Source organism: Herpailurus yagouaroundi, unplaced genomic scaffold, assembly GCF_014898765.1.
Source record: "Herpailurus yagouaroundi ecotype Mexico unplaced genomic scaffold, PumYag 141, whole genome shotgun sequence".
Classification (NCBI taxonomy): domain Eukaryota; kingdom Metazoa; phylum Chordata; class Mammalia; order Carnivora; family Felidae; genus Herpailurus; species Herpailurus yagouaroundi.
The window spans coordinates 53927815-53949544 of NW_024412396.1; the positions used below are offsets into that span (position 1 = coordinate 53927815).

Consider the following 21730-nt stretch of genomic DNA (forward strand, 5'->3'; position numbering starts at 1 on the left):
TGGATGTGTTCCTGGATCCCTGCCATTCTCTCAGTCCACTCTCCCTGGTTTAGGCCAGTTGAAATAACCATAATTTATCAAGAGATACCGGGAATCTTTGCCACTATTCTAGTAGACATAGGTAACTGCAAGACCCAGAATTATTCCCCCCCCCCCCTGGATAGTTAAACCACAAATATCAGCAAGTGAAGAGCCAAACTGCAGCAGGGTTCCAGCCCGTCTTGACTCCTGAAGGTAGATCCCTTGAATTCTCAGTAGCTAGGTGTGCAAGCTCATCCAGACATTTCATGAACTTTGCAACAACAGACCTTGGACTTTCCTTATTAAAAGTTACCAAGTTTTGTCACTAGCATATGTTGAGGGTTTGTTCTATGCCTCTTACCCCTGTACAGACAAAACTAGCCCACAGCAGTGGACTAAAATGGCTAAGCCACAGTGAATCCTCACCCATGTGAAAATTGGAAAAGGATTGTGAATACCTTTGCAAAATGCCCCAATAAAAGGCATTATACTAAGGAATTTTATTACAAAATTTCCTGGAATGTCTTTAAGAGCTCAATGCTGGCTGAAAGACTTTCTTATTTTTTAAGTGCTCTTTTCTGTTTTTTTCCCCCTCCGGTTTCTTGTGAAGGTCCTTCTGGATGGAGTTAAAGGGCAATACTCAAGGTTTTGACTCAGTACATTTGGAGTCTATATCTGGTACATTAGATATCATGTTTAGATTTTTCATTTACCAGCGAGACTGTAAACACGGTGCAGAAAACCATATTTCATACCATTTGTATATATATCCACCAAGTGTAGTATTTTGATGGTAGTGTTTATCACTTAGTGGGTACTTAAAACATCCATTGGTGGTTGTATTTTAGACACTTAAATGCCTGCTTACCCAAGAGAGGGAGAAACACAAAGAAATAAAAAACATAGCTTCCTATCCTCAGTTCTCTCAACTTTCACTGAATTGGATTGAATTCTCCCTCCTAAGGATGATGGCCATTTTAGTGTCTTATTTTTTTTACTGATTTGGCTTTCTTAGTCACATCTAATGGACACTTTGTAAACACAGATTGACTTGACTAAATGAAAGACCGTCCATCTTCCTATCTAAATCTTACCCTTTCTCCTACGTCAACTCATTTTAAACTCCACAGAGCCTCTTCTGAGAGCACTACCCAGAGTTTTTTCCTTTCTTCCTCTGAACTTGTTCTTATTGATTATACACATCCAATCACTTATTTAACCCTCATTATAAGGGGAGTTAAAGAAATGGCCACAGAGTTAACTTCTGATACCCTTGGACATTCCCAGTATTTCTTGCTCTCCTTTTGGTAGCAGACCCTGTTACCATGGCAACATGTAACACAACCCACATGTAACACAAGCTGGCCCAATTCAAGTCCTTCTCTGGTGATAGGGTCAAACTCTATTTGAAGCATCTTATAGTTAGAATGCAAGTAATGTACAGCACAGTAACTATCATTAGTGATACTGTATTATATACTGAAAAGTTGCTAAGATAGTAAATCCTAAAGTCCTAATAAAAAAACTTTTTTCGCAACTATTGTCCACCTAAATAAAGAAGTAAACTGAAGCAAGCTCAGAATTGTCAAAAAGATGTATTTATTCAGGAATATAACAGAGGAATTGCAATTAAATGTAGCAAGCTACCGGTGAGCCCATTGAGGGTTTGGCATAGCTGTGTTTATGGGCAGGAAGTGCAAATTGGGGAGCACTCGATTAGGTCTGTTAAAATCAAAAACAAATGACCAATTTTCAAAATTCCCTAACCAGACAAAACCAGCCCAGTCACACAAACAAAGCTCAATTCAGCTTATCTTGTGAGACCAACCTGACCTGGGTCATTTCTTATTCTTGCTTCTGGAAACCATAATTGAAACTTCCCAACATTGCTTTGAGGCAACCCCTGACCAACTGCCTATCATTTAAGAAAATTCCAATATTATCAGTTTTCCATAAATTAGACATTTATGGGAAATCATCTCTCGTTCCTTAAGTTTTGTTTTTCTAAGGGTATATGCCTGAATTTTCCCATTTTCTATCTTCCAATTCCATTTAAGGTTGAAGTTCTTTAACACTACGTATGGTAACGAATGTTAACTGACTCACTGTGGTAATCATTTCACAATATATAGAAATATCAAATTGTTACATTGTACATCTGAAACTAATATGTTGTATGTCAATTATATCTCAATGAAATTTAAAAAAGAATGTGAGGAGCTTCCCCCAACGAGATCACGCAAGATAAGAAGCTGATCTGAGGAAAACCTGACACCCCAAAAGAACAGAGACAAAAGACTTAGTAAACAAGCACTGAAGGTTTCTAAGTCCTTGGACCCATCAAACTGTCCCTGAGGTAAGTTTCATCCCAATCATTTCTAGGGTTTCATTATATTGGCCAATAAATTCTTTTTTTTCTTTTTTTGAAGACAAATTTACATTTGTCACTTGCAGAGCCTTGACAAATCCATGATAGGCTCCTAAGGGGAGTCACATCTTCGTGAATTTTGTTTCATGGCTTTTACACATCCTATTGCACCCAGCACAGGGTATACCCCTAAATAGAATCTCAGTCAATAGTTGTCAGTCATGATTCTTCAAATTTCCATTAAAATTCTGGAATATTATGAGATACTACAAATATTAATGAAATTATTATGAGTAGGAAACCATGAGTAAGTTCAGAGTCTCAAGATACATTAATACATTGGTTGAGTCACCTGTTTCCAGGATTAAAGTGTACATATTTAACCATGTTGCAAATACATCTCTTGTCATTAACAGACCACTGCCTCCATAAAACATTCATATCCTTTATACTTTCTCATAATGCAAAGTAGTTGATAGAAGTGTGTTCAAATTTTTTTCATCATACATTAATACACTGCCAAACATATTATATATGTGTGTGTATATATATATATATATATATATATATATATATATATATACACACACACACATACATATGGCTTTAACCAACTCATGGAAAGTTTATTTATAGCACTTAAAAAACCTGGAGCATAAATTTAACAAAGTAAAAGTTTGCTCCATGATCTCAATAAGGCCCTTCCCATGAATTGTGTGTGACTTGTTCACAAATATGGAAAGTATTTGAAGATTTTCTTCTAACTTGTCTTAATTTCCTTGAAGACTCTGGCACACAGCATGAGATTAAAATAACCTGGCATTGCCGGAGTCTTTACCCACAAATACCAAGGAATAAATATTAGAATGATGGATTCTCTTTCCCTTGTCAACCATGAATGTGTTCCAGCCAGGAGCAAGGTCTAGAGAGTAATTTAAAAATAAACAAACAGAACCAAAGAGTAACTTTATTCTTTTATTCAAAATTTATTAAAATACAAGAACAAATTTTAAAAGCACACATACCACTCAGCACCAATATAATAACACTCTTTCTACTGATAATCTCCAAAGCGTTTCTGTTTCTGCAACTGAGAAGCAGAGAAATACACACATGCATTCTTACCACATTTACCCAGTGCCCATAGCATCATGCCCCAAATATTCTCCTTGCTAGGGAGACAAAGACGGGCAGAGGAAAACTAATGTGACTACATCCAACCACTAACTGAGTCAGTGACTCTTTCATCAGTAGTTATCATTTGCACACTGGTCACCTCTGCACATCCCAATCTCCCTCTCCAGGTGCCCGACTGCTTGGGCTAGTGATATAGTCTGGTGATAATGTGATGCAAAAGAAAATGAAACTGGCCAACATTCCCTACCCAATTTCTTTTAATTGCTTTGGTTATAAAGTACTGGATACTTATGTCTTCACACTCTTTCATTCTAACACACATAAAAAGTACATGGGCCAGTGACATAGTCTGGAGAAGGCTTGAGAGATTTTTTAATTTATTTCCCACCCCCTTCTGTGGGCTTCTTTCATTTATGTGTTTACCTGTTTGCTTTTGGGGGAGGGGGGGAACCCAAATAGTGACTACATTTAACATCTCCTTCGTCCTTGAGATCTCCCCAGTAAATAGTAAATAAACTCCCTAGAGCTCTGGTACTGCTGCCTAAGATGGGCAGCAAGCCCTGACTTGCATGAGCAGGTTTTTTTTGGATATCTGTACATGTTTGCTTTCTATTGTATCAGACTCACCTTAGAACAGAGCTGGGTCTCTTAAGTCGGAGACCTTGCTTCTGGTGCTATCCAGAACATAAGGCATTAACAAGTGGCCCAATGTTTGGCTCTTCCTAAAGTCATTCACTGACACCTAGCAGCCCTCTTCCAATGGTGAGAATTATCTTTTCAAACCTTCCCAAATCAATAGACCAAATTCACAGGACCTCGTTCTTCCAGGTTAGCAACTTCCTGGCTTTCCCAGGCCCTACTACCTTCTTTCACAGAGGACCTCAAGATACTACGAAGAGATTGCAAATCACCAAGGCAGAAATTGATACTTATACCCCATTCTGGATGTACATATGAAGACTAAGTTTGGATTCTATTTTTAAGATAAAGGAGAAAGTAGGGAGAAAGTTGGAATATAACTAAAATTTTTTTTTGATCTGATTTTTGGCAATATCGTTTTAAGTTCCTGGAATTAGAATTCTCCACTGCTGAGAGACATGACATTGGACATGTTCTGAAAAGCTCTAAATGCTGGAGAGGTTTTCATGAACCCTTCAATGGTACAGTAATTGGTATCTACATTTCCCCCTTTGCAGGGGCCATATGATTCTAATTAAGCTTATTTTCCAAACCATCAGTCAGATTTACAGAATGGGAAGTCCTGTACATCAGTGCATTCCTTTTGCTGTGGACATAACCCACAGGACATGCTAAGAACACCTGTGTCCAGCTGGAAATTCTCCCAAAGGCATAGATATTGTCTTTAATATGCCCCTCTGGTATTTTATGCAGCAAGGCGGTACCCACACATGACCTCAACATATTAACATATTTCATATTTTTTTTATTCAAGAGCCCAAATAGTGAAATACACTCCAGGCAAAATCAAAGACAGCAGGCTTTTCTTCTTTCCTTGGTTATAGAATAGGCATTTTCTGCTTAACGGCAAGAAAATTTAAATAAATAGACCATTTAGAACTTGATATTACCAAAAATCAAGGGTAAATTCTATAAACAAGGTGAAGACATAGTACCAAAGATCCAAAACATGAATATAAAAAGTCATATAAGTTAAATGGCTTCACTTTAGCTATACAAAGAGCAGTTACTAGTCTGCCTCTAAGGAGGTCAGTTACATTTTAATATCTACATCAAACATTTCAACATCATTGTGCAGGCATCTCATTCATGCCCATTCAAGAAAGTCATGTTGATTCCACTATTTTCTCTAAGCAATAAAATAAAGTAAGTTTGAATAGTTCCAAGACATAAGTCTTTCAAACACTAAATGTTTGAGTAAATCCAGATGCTATGATAATATCTAAAATTGCTTAGAAACTATTTCAATAATAGATATGCTAACTCAGTTTAAAAGGCTAAACTGATAGCTCCATGTAAACATAGCCTATGGGCGGGGGGAATGTTTAGGTACTAAGAAGAACTCAAAGTTTGTTTGTGTGTGTGTGTATATATATATATATATATATATATATATATATATATATGAATAACAATTGTTCAAAGGAACATACTCTATAAAAGAGAAGATAGGTGGGGTGGGTATTGACAATCTAATACTTTCTCTGAGCATACCAGCTAAGCACTGATTCTCCTCTACCTCAAATAATGAGTTCTTGTTATGTTCCTAAAGATACATCATAGGAAATAATAAAAAATCATGTTGAGATAAATAGGTTACATAACTCTGGTAACACCAAGCCATTCTACATACTGTAGGATTCCTGAGCTTTGTCAATTCACTTTCTTCATTGGCCCCTAACTGCCTTTCTTCCAGAAAGTCTTCTATGTTCTATTGAACATATCTTTTTCCCTGATATTCAGCCTATGCCTTTGTGTATTTACTTCCACTGCTTCATTTCTCCATTGGAGTATCCTCGTGGAGAGGAATTGCACACACACAACCTTCTCTTTCCTTAAAAATATATCACGACTGGGTGCTTTTTCCATCATCCTTTTACCCAGACAACTAGCACTGCCTTAGCCAAATCTCATCCCCCCACCAGCTTCTCTAACATCCTGTTCCATTATTGTACATGTAGAACAAAGGGGAAGTTTAAGGACAACAGAGTGAGTGTGCTGCAACCAAGTTTTCATTTTACTTTTCTAGGGGATCACATAATCTTAACACCATTTTCAAGATAAAATACAATGGGGCCCACTGATCATTCTGGAGTGTAGAGTTTAACAATTGAGAAGTCTGAAATAATCTATTCTCCATGTGATTTTCCAGAAATCTATTAGATGATGCCACATTTTCAAAATTTGCTTTGTTTCTTTGTGGGTGTGTTTTATAGACTTTAAGACACTGGAAAGCTTAAATGTTGCTGTAAAACACAATCATCAGTTAAAATAACGTATTAGTGTCTAAACAATAAACTAGTGATAGAACTGATATATTGCTCCAGCTTTTTTTTGTTTTTAATGTACTTTTGGTTCTTACTCAGTTCCCACCTTTTTCTCATTTCAGACGCAACTAGTTTCAGAAGATATTTTCAACTTGAGATTTTTTTCTATTACTTTTATTTTATGATTCAATTATTAATGGAATGGTCATAAGAACGTTTGATTGTACATTCAATACAACCATATACTGTGATTTGACAGCATCCTCAAATTTACAGTAAAAATTTATGATATAAAATTAGTTGGTCTATTCTTTTGGGGTTATGATATTTAGCTATTACTTACATTACAGGTAAAACTATAGTATCTTTAAAGAGAAATATGGTGTGTGTGTGTGTATCTATATATATATATATATATATATATATATATATATACACACACACACATATATATATATACACACACACACATATCATTATAATAATGTACAATTGAGGCCTTAGATTACCAGACCTCAGCTAATTGGAACAAAGGAAGAGGAAGACCCCAGTCCAAATTCAAATGGAAATGGAAATTCCATTTCACCAAATTCCATGCCACTGAGGGTTGCCTTATATCAAAGCCTCCAAAATTACTAATGAGAATTTTCTCAAACTAACTTTGCCTTCCTCTATTTTGCAGCTGAAGAAATCTTGTTTGTTCACACCTATTATTCATTATAGTTCACCTACTTTGGGAGAACAGTACCACAGCGGAATGGCCAGGGCACCTACCTCCCACAGCAGCTAAGAATATATTTTATTTATATATAAATAAAGAAAGAGCCGAGTCCAGCTCAGCATTCAGAGAACACCATTGTGGAGGCTAAGACTAAGAACGAGTGGGGCCACATCATAATTGTAGGAATGGAGAGGGACAGACCAGTACCACTGGATCTATTGGTTTTACATTTAATCAGTATCACAGGGCATAATTAATCAACTGAAAATATACATACCACAAACATGTTTCAAAAAGTAATTATTTCCAGCAAAAAATTCTCATAATTACAAATAATGAAGTGTGTTTTTTTTTCCCCTCTTTCAATCCCCCTTTCTCCCTTAGTTCAGGAGTATATGATAAATATATTGATTTCATATGTATATTGTCAATGCTAATTATAGTTGAGCTGCTTCTTTTTCTGGCCCATGTATGTTTTATGTTTCAATGTTTCGGTGGCTAACAAATTAGTCCCACTCTCCACAGCTTCAAAGTGAAACTCTGTGAAGCCTCCTCATCTTTCTGCATCCTTTCCTAGCTTGTCAATTTGATTTTCTTCTAGTACTTTCCCACCTGCCTAAAAAGTAACCCTCAGATTTCAGATAATCTAACCCTCCAGGAATCATTCTTGATATCTACCAATACATCTGTGAGTTCTGGCATATTTAGACTGGCAGAGAGCACCAGATGGCTAGAAACTAAAACAGCAAAAACTACTTGAACATTGTTAAACACGAAGTCCCAAGCACAAGGACTGGACTCAAGGATTCATCATAAGTAAATATTTGGGAATTTTCCAGTTGGGCTCTATCCATACTGAATAAAGCCTAGGCAATACCCCTTATACTAACAAGGATAATAGTTCCCTAACGTAGTAGTTATTCAGGTAAGTCTGTTCTTCAGGTCCCAAAGCTTCCATCAGCTGTATTACTTCTTTCCCAAGGCAGATGAACACATGTTGAAACAGGGTTTCTTCCTCTACATCTTGGGATCTTTTTACTCAGGGCTTTTCACTAGGAAGAGATGTGATGGGGCTACTATTTAGCCAAATGCCATTTGAGTGGTAAAAGAAGTATGGAGATGTTAGAAGCTTATGTTCTTCTGACACGTAAATTCCTGTCTTTCAGGGAGACAATGAGACTCAGTTGAAATAGTGGATTCAGTTCTTAGTTTCCTTTCCTTTACATAATTAAAAAAAAAAAAAACTCTTTTACAATCATACCTTCAACCAGCTATTCTAGATTTCATCTTTTGCTGAAATTCTTCTCCAGCCAACGCCGGACTTCTTGAAGGTTGTAGTAGAAGGGCCCCTTTCCTCCTAGATAAGCAATTTTCTGTCTCTGCACAATACACACGCGTTCAAAGGCTACACCATAAGCTACATTGGCATTATTGTCCATGCGGTCAGCCACAACTCGGCACTGGGGCGGCAAGGAGAAATGCTCCAGAAGCTGGTGGGCTGCTGCACATCGGTCTTCTTGGTTCCGGTGCTTCTTCACTTCAAAAGACAAAGAAGAATCACCAGGCACTGCCCAACCATCTGAAGGATGAGCCTCATCAATGTAGACCAACAGGAAGTCAGCCACTGATGAGAACTCTTCCACCAGTTTGCTGAAGGCTGGCAGCTGGCTAGTAAAAGGAGGTCAAGTGGCTGAGCCAAAATTGACCACCAGTGGACGCTCAGGGCTGGCAAAGTCAAGAAGGTGGCACTCGCCTCCATCAACTATCTTCACCTGGGCACCATTTCTACTGTTGTCACCTCCTTCAGAATTAGAGACATGTACCACACTGGAATTGGGGGCATCTTCACCCAATTTCACCTGATGGTGAAAAAAAGAAAAAGGGAGAGAATACCGTATGAAATGCATTGTCACTCCAATTCACTCTATACAAAACCAACCAGCTCTAATACAATGTGGGATTTCCTTCATAGGATATGATAAATATATATTGATTTGAGTAAAGAAGCATCATGGCTGGTAATGTAAAGAATGGCCCTAAAGAGTAAGTCTTTTTCATTCTGTATAGTCATTGAAGGTAATTATTTTCATCATTGAAGGCACCACATTCAAAGAACCATTGAAGGCACCACTCTTTTCATAATTATGTTGAGGCTGGTATTCTTTACTAGCTTAGTCTGCTGTCAATGCTGAGCACACATTATACAACAAATGATTAATTGACTTAATTTTAAAAGTTAAAAGTGAATGGTCTACTTTAAGTGAAATTGTCAGAGCTGTGGGGGTTAGGTACCTCTTTTTTGTATTCCCACTTCTGAATTCTAAAATACTCAGGAAAGACCTTTATATTCTTGCATGATGCTAATTTACTTAATCTCCACCAATGGACAATGATACCAATGGGCTCAATTCTTGGACAGAGCTAGAAATCTGAGGTCCACCATTTACTAGAAGGGCTACTCCCACTTCACCTCTTCAGTGCTTCAGTTTTTCCATCTGTAAAATGCTGATAATAATGCCTGTCTTCCTCAGACAGTTATAAGGGCTACAACATAAGAAAATGAGCTCTTGTATACTATAAATCATTGTGTGAGTATAGGTTCCATTATTAAATGCTACCCAAATATATGAAACAGCATATCATCTTTCTGGGAAACTCTATGTTTTAAAAAAAAAAAAAAGACTATCCTCAGAAGTAATTTGATCTCTTCTCAGGATGATGTCCTTTCTAGAGGTTTCTTGAGCTACCACTTACTTCTGGGTTTCCATAACCCAAAAGTAATGGAAATGAGTTCATTTCCATTAAACAAATGAAATAGAAACATAGAATTATTCCAGAATTATTTTAATTCCTCATTTTTCATGGGTTTTTGTTTTGTTTTCCTGTTTTTATCTAGGAAATCACAAACCATTTACTTTTCTATCATACATTCTATTAACAAGCTCCTCTGCATTTTAAAATACTCAGGCAGGTATAAAAGAAGGTATAGAAGAAAATTGTTCCACATGCCCCTTTGCAAGTGGTTTAAATAGCTGAACACAGAATGAAGGAAAGTTTGCTGGCCTTTGGATCTGTAAATTGATAATAAAAAGCTTGCAACATAAAAGAACCAATTACTTCAGTTTGAATTAACACAATCAGATCTTCTCCTAGTATGGTTTAATCAAAGCCAATAACATTACGGACAACTTACGACAGCCCAGTTGATTTTTATACGCTATACTTAATATTACAAAACACTCCCAACTGGATCGACTTATTTCCCTCATATAAATACAGCCACATATAACACTGTTAGTAATTGAAGTCACTTAGAAGTAAATTGTTAAAGACTCAACAATCCAAACTGATGTAAAATACTCAAGGGCTTTCATTCAGAAGCTTCTATCTAATGTGAATGCATAACTCATTTTAACTGTAGAGAAAGAAGGAAAGAAGTTCTTTCTCTCCCTTCTGAAAAATCCTAGCAATGCAGATTTGAAACAATACTATTAGTTTTTTAAAAATCTTAAAATAACAATCTTCTTTCTTAGAAAAGGAAGCTGTTGGTATTATTTAAATAAGTACATTTGTTTTTAGTTACTATCAGGGAGAAAGTTACTTTGTTTATATTAATTTTCTTGGTTAATTTGCAAGTTACCCTAGATGGAGAAATCTTATAAACCACTTTCAGCTGGGTTATTTTATATGAGGTAAAATAACACCTCACACATCTCTGAGGTATGAAAATATGCTTAAAATTTAAAGATACACACTTTATAGGTATTATATATCTTTTAACCTACCTTCTCATTAGATTTTTCCCACTTAAACTATCAGTAACAGCTCTAGAAGGGCTGCTTTCAATGATACTGTGTTGTGTTCCTCAACATACTGTGATATAAAGATCTGAATGCATTCACTCTAAATCCATTAAATGCTGTAGTGACTTCTTGTGAAGTCAACAACCCATTCACAGAAGAAAAGTCATCTCTAGACTACAGACTTGTAGGTTCTTGGTAGGTGGAAACAACCATCTGGTTTTTGGAGTCATGTTAAAGACCTCTGATGCCCCTGACTCTCACCCAAGCAGAACTGCTGATTTTGCATTATTCCTGATTATTCAACTGAATAATCTCATCTGATGCTTCTGTCACAGGTGGCTCTCATATTACCTGCAGTTAATTTTCTTAGAAAATTAAAGTACCTTCTCCTTCCTCTTAGTGACAATGTCTATAGTTCAGCCACATAATTCTTTTCAAAGTATAGACTTAGAAAATTTCAAACAAGTACAATACCTTCACTCTCAAATTAAAAATTAGAAAAGTTACCAAATACATAATGCTTGTGTGTGTGTGTGTGTGTGTGTGTGTGTGTGTGTGTAGTGCCGAGGGCAGCACTGGCATTTTATTAAGCTGGAAATTTTGTTGAATGAATTAGTAAATGAATGATAGCTATTATAATCCTAGGGGTCAGTGAAAAATTTTACACTTAATAATAACCTAGACCTGCAATGAACATAATTATGTTTGGGTGATGGATATGTTCACTGAGTCAGATAATTCAGAAATGTGAATCCTGGAGCCCTATTGTAGAGTTCTGCCATAATCAACACCGAATACTGTTGATCTGCTCTTGATTATCTTGGCTCCCAATGTATGAAATCAAAGAAGCCAATACTTTTTATTTTGCTCTGCAGCCATGGGACCCTACTGCAGATTGGAATGTCATAAACAGCGTGTTCATGAAGATGACTAGGTTAGAGAAAATGCATAGGTAAGACTAAAGATATTAATAAAACTACATGGGGAGAAAAAACCCCACACCCATTATTTGTAAGTCTCAGTGTGAGTAGACCAGTAGTCTACTTTTATAAACATCATATACTAATCATAAAATTTGTCCATCTTTGCTAAAACCTGCTGATGACACTTTAGCAACAATAAAGAAAAAAAAAACTTCAGAAATTAAAAAAAAAATGGAAGTTCACTTTAAACAAACAAAAATAAATCTTTTAAAAGGACATTACTGTCCTTTCTCAATTGCCATTTGAGACCAATATCATTTCTCATCTTCCCATTTGATCTCCGTGAAAATTAAATTCCTATTATGAACAGAGTTTCAAGTGGAGAATTTCTTGGTTTGCTCAGTTATATGCCCTGCTGAGATGGAATGGGAGAATCACCATTGTCTTCAATGATGGAAGATTCTTTGCTTTCCCCAGGAGCAAAGCATTCCTTGACAAAGAGCCAAAATGATGAAGAAAATAAAGTTGGTCCCATAATAACATTTAGGCTGCAGGAAAGAAGCTCAACAAAAACAAGTTATCCCCTGGTACTCTCAAACTTTGTTTTAATTTCCCACAGTGGCACAGAAAGTCTCCTGGCCACAAGTTACCTATCATCTTAATTTCTCCTTCTTAGAGGGTTTGTGTTTGGTTTTTGTCCTTAATGAGACATATTTGCCAAAGAGGCATTCAAAAGGCATTTTTTACTCTTGCGGAAGAGTAATTAGGTCGGTACCTCTTTCCCTGCCAGCATTAGCTGCTCTAAAGAGAACCCTGCCCAGTATTTAATGCCCAAACACAAGAAGCATCATTTCCACTAATTGGTCTTGAAGTTCCGATGTTCCCAAAGGGTCCCTTTATTTTCCAAGGATCAGAAAGGACATACGTAAAATGTAATATCGTCATCACTGACTTTATCTCTCTCATCTGCGCTATTACAGTTGTCCTTTCCTATGTTTGTGTAATCAACATCAACACAACACCAACAAGGGAGTAAATAAAGGGCTTCATTTTTATAACACATGACCTCTCCAGGCCGAATGCAAATGTTGTGATAGCCATATTTATAAATATGAACAAGAGGGTAAATATATGGCCTATAAATTTGATTCCTGTGATGATAGGATTCCTTTTACTGACAATGTTCAGTGCATGGGGAAAAGGATAATACTGCTTTAGCATGTGGACTCTGAAATGCAGGGCAAGGGGAAAAAAAGAACCATTCATCAAGCAGAAGCTGGAAATAGAGCATATACTACTAACCTTGTTTTTTTTTTTTTTTTTTCCTCTTTTCCACAGCCTTAGAAAGGCTTCTGGACAAAATATCACCTCATCTCATGATAGGAAGTAAGGCAAATGATAAAAATGGGGGTTGGGTGTCTGGCAGAACAATATTTACACATCCTTCTTGCTACACAAAAGCCCTAGGATGGCTTTATTAACCATCAAGAAATTTCAAATTCTTTGACATAATGACCAGGCTACATCAGTGTCCTTACAAACATGGCCAAACAATGATTAAACAGTAATTTACCCAGGTACATTCCAACTGGCCAAATAAACCAGAGTTGAAGAATGAGCTACTGACTCTTTCCTCCAAGTTCAACTCCTCTCTGGTCCTTCTGTTTTCGGTGCATGCCTTGAAAATGCAGCTCTAAGCTGTATCATTTCCTAGTGTTCTATCCAAGTGATGGATAAACTCTGGCTGGGGCCTCCTTTGTGTTCTTTTGAGAATGTTTCTCTCTTAAGAGAGCTACTTTCCATTGTAGAAACTAGTGTCAAAAGGCTGGAGGTGAATGAAGAGGAGGAGGATGTTAGAGACCCTTTCAAGACCAAAATTATATGTTCAAATGAATATGTTTTCTGTATTTCTACCGCAATATTAACTGCATAGAAATTAAACTGCTTGTCAACATCTATACTGTGTGTTTACTTTTACACTTCATTTAGGTAGGAGCCCGGTTCCCAGACAGGGGAGTTTGCTTATTGGTTGCATTTTCGAGTCTAGGAGTGCTAGTACAAGGATGCAGTGTTAGATGCAATGACACAGATTAGGAAAACTTAAATAACAAACATCTGTTATTCACCTCTGTCCGTCACAAGTTTCCGTAGACTTTTTTTCCATCAAAACCCATGCATGGAACTCCCTATAACCAAGAGCAAATTATCTTTAAAGGTTCCACTCTGGAATTAATTTTAAATTCCATTCAACATTTTAATGAAGAAGGGTTGTTTTTATTTTGTTCTATTTTAATTTATTTGTCACCCCCTCCAGGAGCCAAATACAGGGATAACACTTTTACTGCACTTTCTCTAACTATCTCCCCAAATATCTGACCTTCAACGAGGGGAATTAGAAATGACATGCCTTGTGTATGACAGGTGTGCAAACCCCTCCTCCCAGAAATCTCTGCTTCTGAGGGTGGTGGCCTTGAAATAACGTAAGTTGGCATTGCGAAATACCATGGTGCCACCTCACACAAAACTTCCTCCAGTGTGGCTCTGGAAATGGCCACACCCAAAGACAGCGTCACAGATGAAAACAGCAGTCAGGGAAGTCATTCAACTTGTTTTAGAGATTCTGAGTGACCCTCAAATGCCACGACAGCTACCACCACCCTTGTCATACTTGGGAGACAGAGGAGACCTAAATTCAGTGCAAGCTGTGTTCACAATGTTTCTATTCATTGTACACCCAGTCCAGTCTTGTCTCTGGATATATGGGTTCCTGGTTTGCTCCTTCTCATGGTATCTATTATATAAATCATAAAAAGCAAACATAATAACATCAGCTATGAACTTGGTCACTAATCAAATCAATAGAAACAATACAGGAGAAGAATACATAAACCATATGCAAAAAAAAAGAAAAAAAAAGAAAAATCACTTGTCCTTGTCAATTTCTTGGAATACAATTAACAAAATATTGCTACATAATGGAATGCTATATATCAGTGAAAAAATAAACAATCAAGTTTATTGAAGAGACATTTGTTTGTTTTTCCTTCTTTATTTCAATAAGCTGCTTGATAGGAAAAACAATGTCACTTAATATTTGTGGGTAACAGCACAGCCCCCATGTTTTATGTGAGATATCTATGTAAGCACATATTCATATATAAAATTCTCCTGAGAAGTGACTTTTCTTTTATAGGCAAATGTTAATCATCTTTCAAAAAAGTAAGAGTTTAATATGCTGAGTTCAAGCCATTGGCATCTCCATTTTGTCTTCCTAACACCTACAAAATACAGAGTAGATGAGGGAACTTCCTAATTCATAATGTGCCTGACATACTTGTGTGTTCTCCACCTTCTTCCAAATTCTTTACTCCCATGTCAAAACATAAAAAATTCACATTCAGTGATACATTTGTGGGAGTGAAATGGTCATCTCAGTATCTTCCTCCATCATCTCCCCTTTGCCCAACATGCATGTTATAATGGAGATTATATGATTAGAACTTTAAGCATTGTTTCATATCATCAAAAAGGAATTTTCACTTACTAACAAGAGCTCTTACTATTATCTGGCCTTTAGGACAGATGCAGGTTGCTTTCAATAAGAAAGATGTGTGTTGTAGTAAACCTTCCTGAATTCACAATGAATATTTCCTTCTTGAATATTTAATTTTCAGTGGAACAAACCTACTCTGGATTCTTTGTGACTAGAAGCTACTCCTTTTCCTTTCCTCATGCACAGATTTATTTTTCTAGGGTTGATTTATGGGGGAGTCTTCCCTTCCTCCTCTTTGATTCTGAGTTTTCATCCTGCTTCTGTGGTGCTGTTTGTCTACAATGTACCACTTCATTGCCTTCCATATGCCTCTCAAATTCCCTTCCCTGCCATCTGGGACGAGGTCCCCCAGTACAGTTGGGGAAAACCAAGACTGTCTACTTTGGCAGCAACTTTTGCCAAGTGAGTCCATTCTTAAGCCCAGAGATCAGCAGGAGTCACGTGGGCATAGGCAGAGGTGCCAACTGACAAAGGACCAGTGCCAAAATGCCCCCCGTTGGCCCTTGAGATCGGAGTTGAGGATGTCCTACCAACATCTCCAAGCAGCCAAAAGGCAAGTCTTAGAAACAAAGATCACCAGGTCTGGTTTTGAGAAGGAGCCCTGGGATGTGTGTTCCGCAGCTAAGTGAGGCCACTGCTCCGGTGCTCAACGCATGTGTTGTAACAGTTTTGAGACTGTAATGAACCATAGACTTATCTGCTCTTTCTAGGACAACTTTTTTACTTTTGAGAAGGCAAATGTGGTTTCCCCATACAAAGTCTGGATTTCTGACAGCTAGTTCACAGCTCTTCCTATTGCAAATTGATATCTAGTTACCCAGGACTCATTGCCTTATAACCACTTCAAAAGGGTTCAAATCAAATAAGCCATGGGGATGAAAAGTATAGCACAATATAGTCAATAAGTTTGTAATAACTTTGTATGGTGACAGATGGTAACCATATTTTTCATGGTGAACATTTCCTAATGTACATAATTGTCAAATCACCATGTTGTACACTTGTACATTGTATGTCAACTATCCTTCAAGTAAAACAACGTCCACCCAGAGGAGGACGCTGCACACAGGGCTGCTTTCATTAACTCTTACCTCTACCAGAAACAAGGGGGCTTTTATGCCAAATCTTACCCGCCGTGACCATTTTGTTAAGGCTTGCTAACTCTGAGGGTTCTGAGGAGCATTTTCTTTTTTCCCTCGCTTTTCAGTGCCCAGCACTGAACTGTCTTTCCTAGCGCACCCCAGCCTCTCATCAAGCAAAACATCAAAATCCAAGTTTGTTACAAGAGCAGGTTAAATGCAGCGGTCTCCTCCCCTCCCCCAACATTTTCTGACTTTTCCCAAAGCTACTCATCGGGCACAAATACCCTCTCTTCCAAAATTGCATCAAGACATTAATGGCTCTTATTAGAAAGCGTCTTTACTAGGTGGCACAGAGTCATAACCGCTTAATACCTGTCATCCCCAAATCTAACCTGTGTGACAGGTGTGGAAGGCACAGGTAGGGGCTCCCTTGAGCGTAACACCAGGAGCCTAGATAGCGCGCCAGGATCCCAGCCCGATGCTCCCCAGGGCCTGCGGTCCCTCGCTCGCCAGCCCCTGCCCCTGCTGACCGGGGGAGAAGCCCCTGTCGGGGCAGCTCACCTGCTTGTAGGCATCGAGGAGGAAGCTCTTCCAGATGCAGCGCATTCCCTCTGAGGTCAGCATGCGCCTCCACTCCCCGCGAGTGGACTTGGAGCGGCTCAGCAGCAGCACCACGTGCTTGAGGAGAATGACCGAGTCATAGAGTGCCAGGAAGAGGCAGTTGGAGAAAAAAACTGGCAGAATTTGCAGTGTGATCAGCAAGTCTACGCTGAGGATGCCCATCTTCTCTGCCTCCCAGTCAGTTCCCTTGTGCGCTCTGGTTCCCCTTCACCCTCTTATTTAAAAGGGGGGTGGTGATAGAGGGGGTGGGGGAGATAAAGGGGAAGGCCGGGGTGGGGGGAGAAGGAGAAAAACTAAATTAAAAGGAAGCCCAAGTTGTCTCCTCTTTCAAAGAAGCAGAAATGGCAAGACCAAGTCCAGTCTCTGCAGCCCAGCAGTTGGAGTGTGCCCATCAATTCATTCAATTCGGAGCTGCTGCCTTTTTTTTTTTTTTTTTTTTCAGGATTTAAGATGTTAAAAAAACAAAAACAAAAAAACCCCCACAAAAAACAAAAAACAACCCACACACAAACTGGCGTCCCCGTCCCTAATCCAGTCACCCCTCTCAGAGTCGGTGACAGACAGGCAGCTCTACTTTCATTTCTAAGCACCTATGAGACTGTGGCAGAGATTGCAAAATTTTCTTTAGCTTTTCATTGTCTCTAATGTTCAGAAACGTAGCCCGTTTCTTTCTGGAGTTGCCAGAGTTTCAAAAATGTGCTTGAAGGGTAGTTTTTCCCCTTCTTTACTCCGTTTGACACACACTTTCTGTTCTCCTTCTCCCAGCCTGTCTCTCTCTCCCTTCCCCAGGAGCGACGGACTCTTCTCTTCCTCACTCGCTCTGCGTTTTCCTTCGTGCTATCTGTCTGTGGTGCAAAGTGCCTCTCTCTCTCTCTCTCTGCAGCCCAGTGAGTCTCCCTGAAGCCTTTTATACATTCCCTGGCTAATTGCTGCAATAGAGAAATGAAAGCCTAATCTTGGTAAAGATCTTGACGTCATTGAGAAAGAGGGCTTTACTTTGGCCAGAACTGCAGTGAATAGAAAAGCAAAACTCGACAACTTTTTTTTTTTTTTAGGAGGGGGGGGGGGGGGGTAGAGGGACAGTGGAATTTTGCTTTGTGATTTAAAGAGAGGGAGAGAGAGAAAAAAAATTAATACCTTTGCCAGTTTTCAGGAAATACTTCCAGATTTTGGGAAAAGTAATTTAATGTAACGTGCAGATTGATAGGGAAACACTCTCTCCTCTGATTATTATTATTGTTATCGTTCATTTATGAGGGGTTTGGGAAGGAAAGGATTCTGGAAAGCAGGTAGATCAAGAGGAAGAGTCCTCATGGAAGGTCTTTGCTCTAGTTCTTGGAAGATGTATATGCTTACATTTGGTCTTTATACCTTTCTACTCTGACAGTCTCTCATCAGGTTTGTGACCTAGGTTCTTTAAATATTTTTGAGTCATGATCTTATTTAAGAAAATTCAAAGTTCTGAGGTGGAAACTTTTAAACTCTTTGAGTACCATCACAGCATTTCTCTAAAGCTTCTTGCAGAAAATTAATACAAGTTTTCAATTTTACTGAAATTTCCAATACAAAAAAAAAAAAAAAAGAAGAAGAAGAAGAAGAAAAAATAAGGAAAGAAAGAAAAAGAAAAAAAGAAAAAGAAAGAAAAATCTTCCACACAGACATAAAAGTAAAGTGATCAGAACTCCTTTTTTTTTGTTCCATTTGGCCTATATGCAGATTAAATTAAAACTTTTTGTCACATGGCATTAAGATGCCATAAGACTGAAAAATAAATTCTTTATGTGAGCTCTTTCAATTGTACTCTTCCCTGCTTCTGTTAACATAATCCCTAAGAGACCTGAAGCTTTAGGGACTCTTCCTATTTCCTTGCAAAAAAAAAAAAAAATTAAATTTGTACGTGGTTAGGAGAAGACTTTGAATTGGTTCAAGAGCCACAGTGAACATTGCTCACCTCTGCCATTAGTCTCCAGGAGCGATGGGTAGTTAGGCAGACAGCGCTTTGGCAGAATGCCATGACCCTTGCCTCATTCTAGTTTTCCTTCCTCACTTACCTAACAGATCACCTTAGGAATTATGTTTTCATGGGAGAAGTAGTAGTAAGTACAGATCCAGGGATGGGGAAATCGAATTTAAATTGAAAATTAATTAGCTGACTTTTGTATATACATATTGCTCTCACTAAGCATGAGCTAAGCAGGAGATGCAAACCTGTGGGTCAGTACATTTCTATGGTTTGTCGCTGTGGCGAAAACCTGCAAGATCACAGAAATAATTTAAAAGCCTAAAGCAGGGGTCATGAATTGGTGGGCCAATGGGCCAAATTCTATACATATATGCATTTTATTTGATTGGCCTGGTGCCTTTTGCCTTTAAAAAAATAATACAGTGAGAATGCTTTCAATTTTCATGAGACCAGGGATTCCTGTCTGCTTTCTCTACTGCTGTCTTCCACCACTTAGAACCATTCCTGGAACAGAGTAAATTCAAGGTGGGTGAACTGAATGGACCAATGGGCAGGGTACGCACTACTCCACACTAGGGGGCACCATTCACATACAATATGATATGACTGTGGTGTCCCAGAATTGTACACCTGGCTGGCCTTGGATGTGACCCTCCCCATGGACACAACACTGGCCATTCCCTATTGTCTTAAAAAAAAACGGATACCTTCATCTTTCTCATTGGTTTAGCCCATTATGAATCTTGGATTTACATTCCATGGACTAAATTCCGAGGCAAGATTTCAGAGCTTAGAGGAATGAATATGAGCCACATAGAAAAAGTTTTCCTGTGACTAGTGTACATTGTTAGGAAAAGGATATTATTCATATACATGACATACATTTACTCCATTCATTCTCTCAATCTTCTCAATATCCTTATTGAAGGGGGAAAAAAAAGAGAAGGAGGTGATAACAACGTATTTTAACTAGTGTAGATGGGAAAGCTAAAGTGCCAGATGAAGTCCCACTCCACCATGACAGAAGGTGTGGAATCAGTAAATGACACTTCCACTCACTGCTCAAGCCTTAAAATCTCACCCCTTCTCAGACATTCACTTTGACCCGTTTGAATGAAAGCAGTGCTCATTTAAGGCAGAGGCTTTAGCAGCCATACACCAATTTTTCCTCACTTGTCATTTGCTTTCAAGGAGAAAGTTATGATTAGAAATGGCAAGCCAAGGAGGGGGATTGGTAGAAAATCAGAAAAACACTTTCTTTTTAAATGCAAAGTTCAAGGCACATCCAAAGTACAAATGATTATAAATCAGAATGACTTTTTCTTTTTTACTTTCCTTTCTCTTTCTCTCGTCCTTCCTTCCTTCCAAAGTCAAATGTATGTGAGGATTGTTTGTTTTTTTTTTTCAATGGAAGAACAAATAGACACATAGCCAATCTGATTGTATCATTTTTAAGATTTCATCCATCATTTTTTAAATGAATGAATAAATGAATCACAAAACTGAGAGCCATTCATTTACCTGTTATACAATCTGTCCATTCTAGAAATTACATTTCTCCAAAGATATTTTTTACACATGGTTTGCTTGTTCTAATTATTAATAGTTATTCATCACTTTAATTTTCAAGTCATTTTATATCTATGAAGTAACAAAAATAATGCATATGGTGACAGAGTATCATATAGATGCCCCATCATATAGATGAGGGAAAGTGGATTCAGAAGGCCGTAGAATCAAAGCTGATGTTAGGATATTTTCCCCAACACTGAACCTCACTTTTTTCTTACATAACTGTTTGTGGGTCCTGGTCATACTCTGAAAATTGAAACCCTTGCCAAAAGTGGTTGTGCTAAATTATTTTACCTTCTAAATTGCAAAGGATATCTGGGATTTCACATCTGTTTAATATTGCCCCAATTCAAGCTCCTGGTTTGGATTTCATATGGTCATTTCAAAGGTTTAGATATCTTCTTGGCCATGTAAGCTTTCTTAGCAATCAACATTGTAATGAGCTAATTGCAAACCAATGTGTGGCATATTGGTTCAATTTCTCCATACAATGTTGTACACAGGTTTTAAATTCTAAACAGAGGCAGCCTGGGGCAAAATGCTTTGGGTATTTTAGTAAGTGTAGAACCACTGTAAAATTGTTTAATTGTTTTTTCTTTCCAGAGTAAGAGAGCATCATATCAACCACTGCTTCCTTCTGGTTGGAAAAAATAAGAATATGAGTGGTAAATGTTCCTTTGGTCTGCTTTTTGACTCAAATTGAGACTGAGAGCATGAAGTTGAATAACTTGAGAGCAGACTTGGAAATTTCAGGGATAGAAGCTATCACTGCTATCACATTATTGTTCTATGAATGAGCCAAAGAGCATCCAAAGAATTCTGTCAAGTTAATAACTCATGCTGTGGATTTTTAAGAAGTCTTATTTCATAGAATTTTATTCCTTCTAAAATTCAAACAATTTGTTAAATATAGTTTAAAAATGGAGTTTGATTATTCCTTTATTAAAATCTTGTCAGATAAATAGATTATAAATCAAAAAATGCCTAGTCAGGACAGGTA

General features: G+C 37.8%; 1 protein-coding gene across 1 annotated transcript; it reads right to left on the reverse strand.

The window, feature by feature from the left end:
* Nucleotides 1-3351: 3351 nt before the first annotated feature.
* Nucleotides 3352-18122, reverse strand: DIO2 (iodothyronine deiodinase 2). Its single transcript, XM_040477906.1, is given in 4 exon segments — nucleotides 3352-6890; nucleotides 6955-8499; nucleotides 8502-9072; nucleotides 17136-18122. Coding segments are annotated over 3 exon segments (816 nt in total). The 5' UTR covers nucleotides 17358-18122; the 3' UTR covers nucleotides 3352-6890; nucleotides 6955-8476.
* Between the last annotated feature and the right edge of the window lie 3608 nt (nucleotides 18123-21730).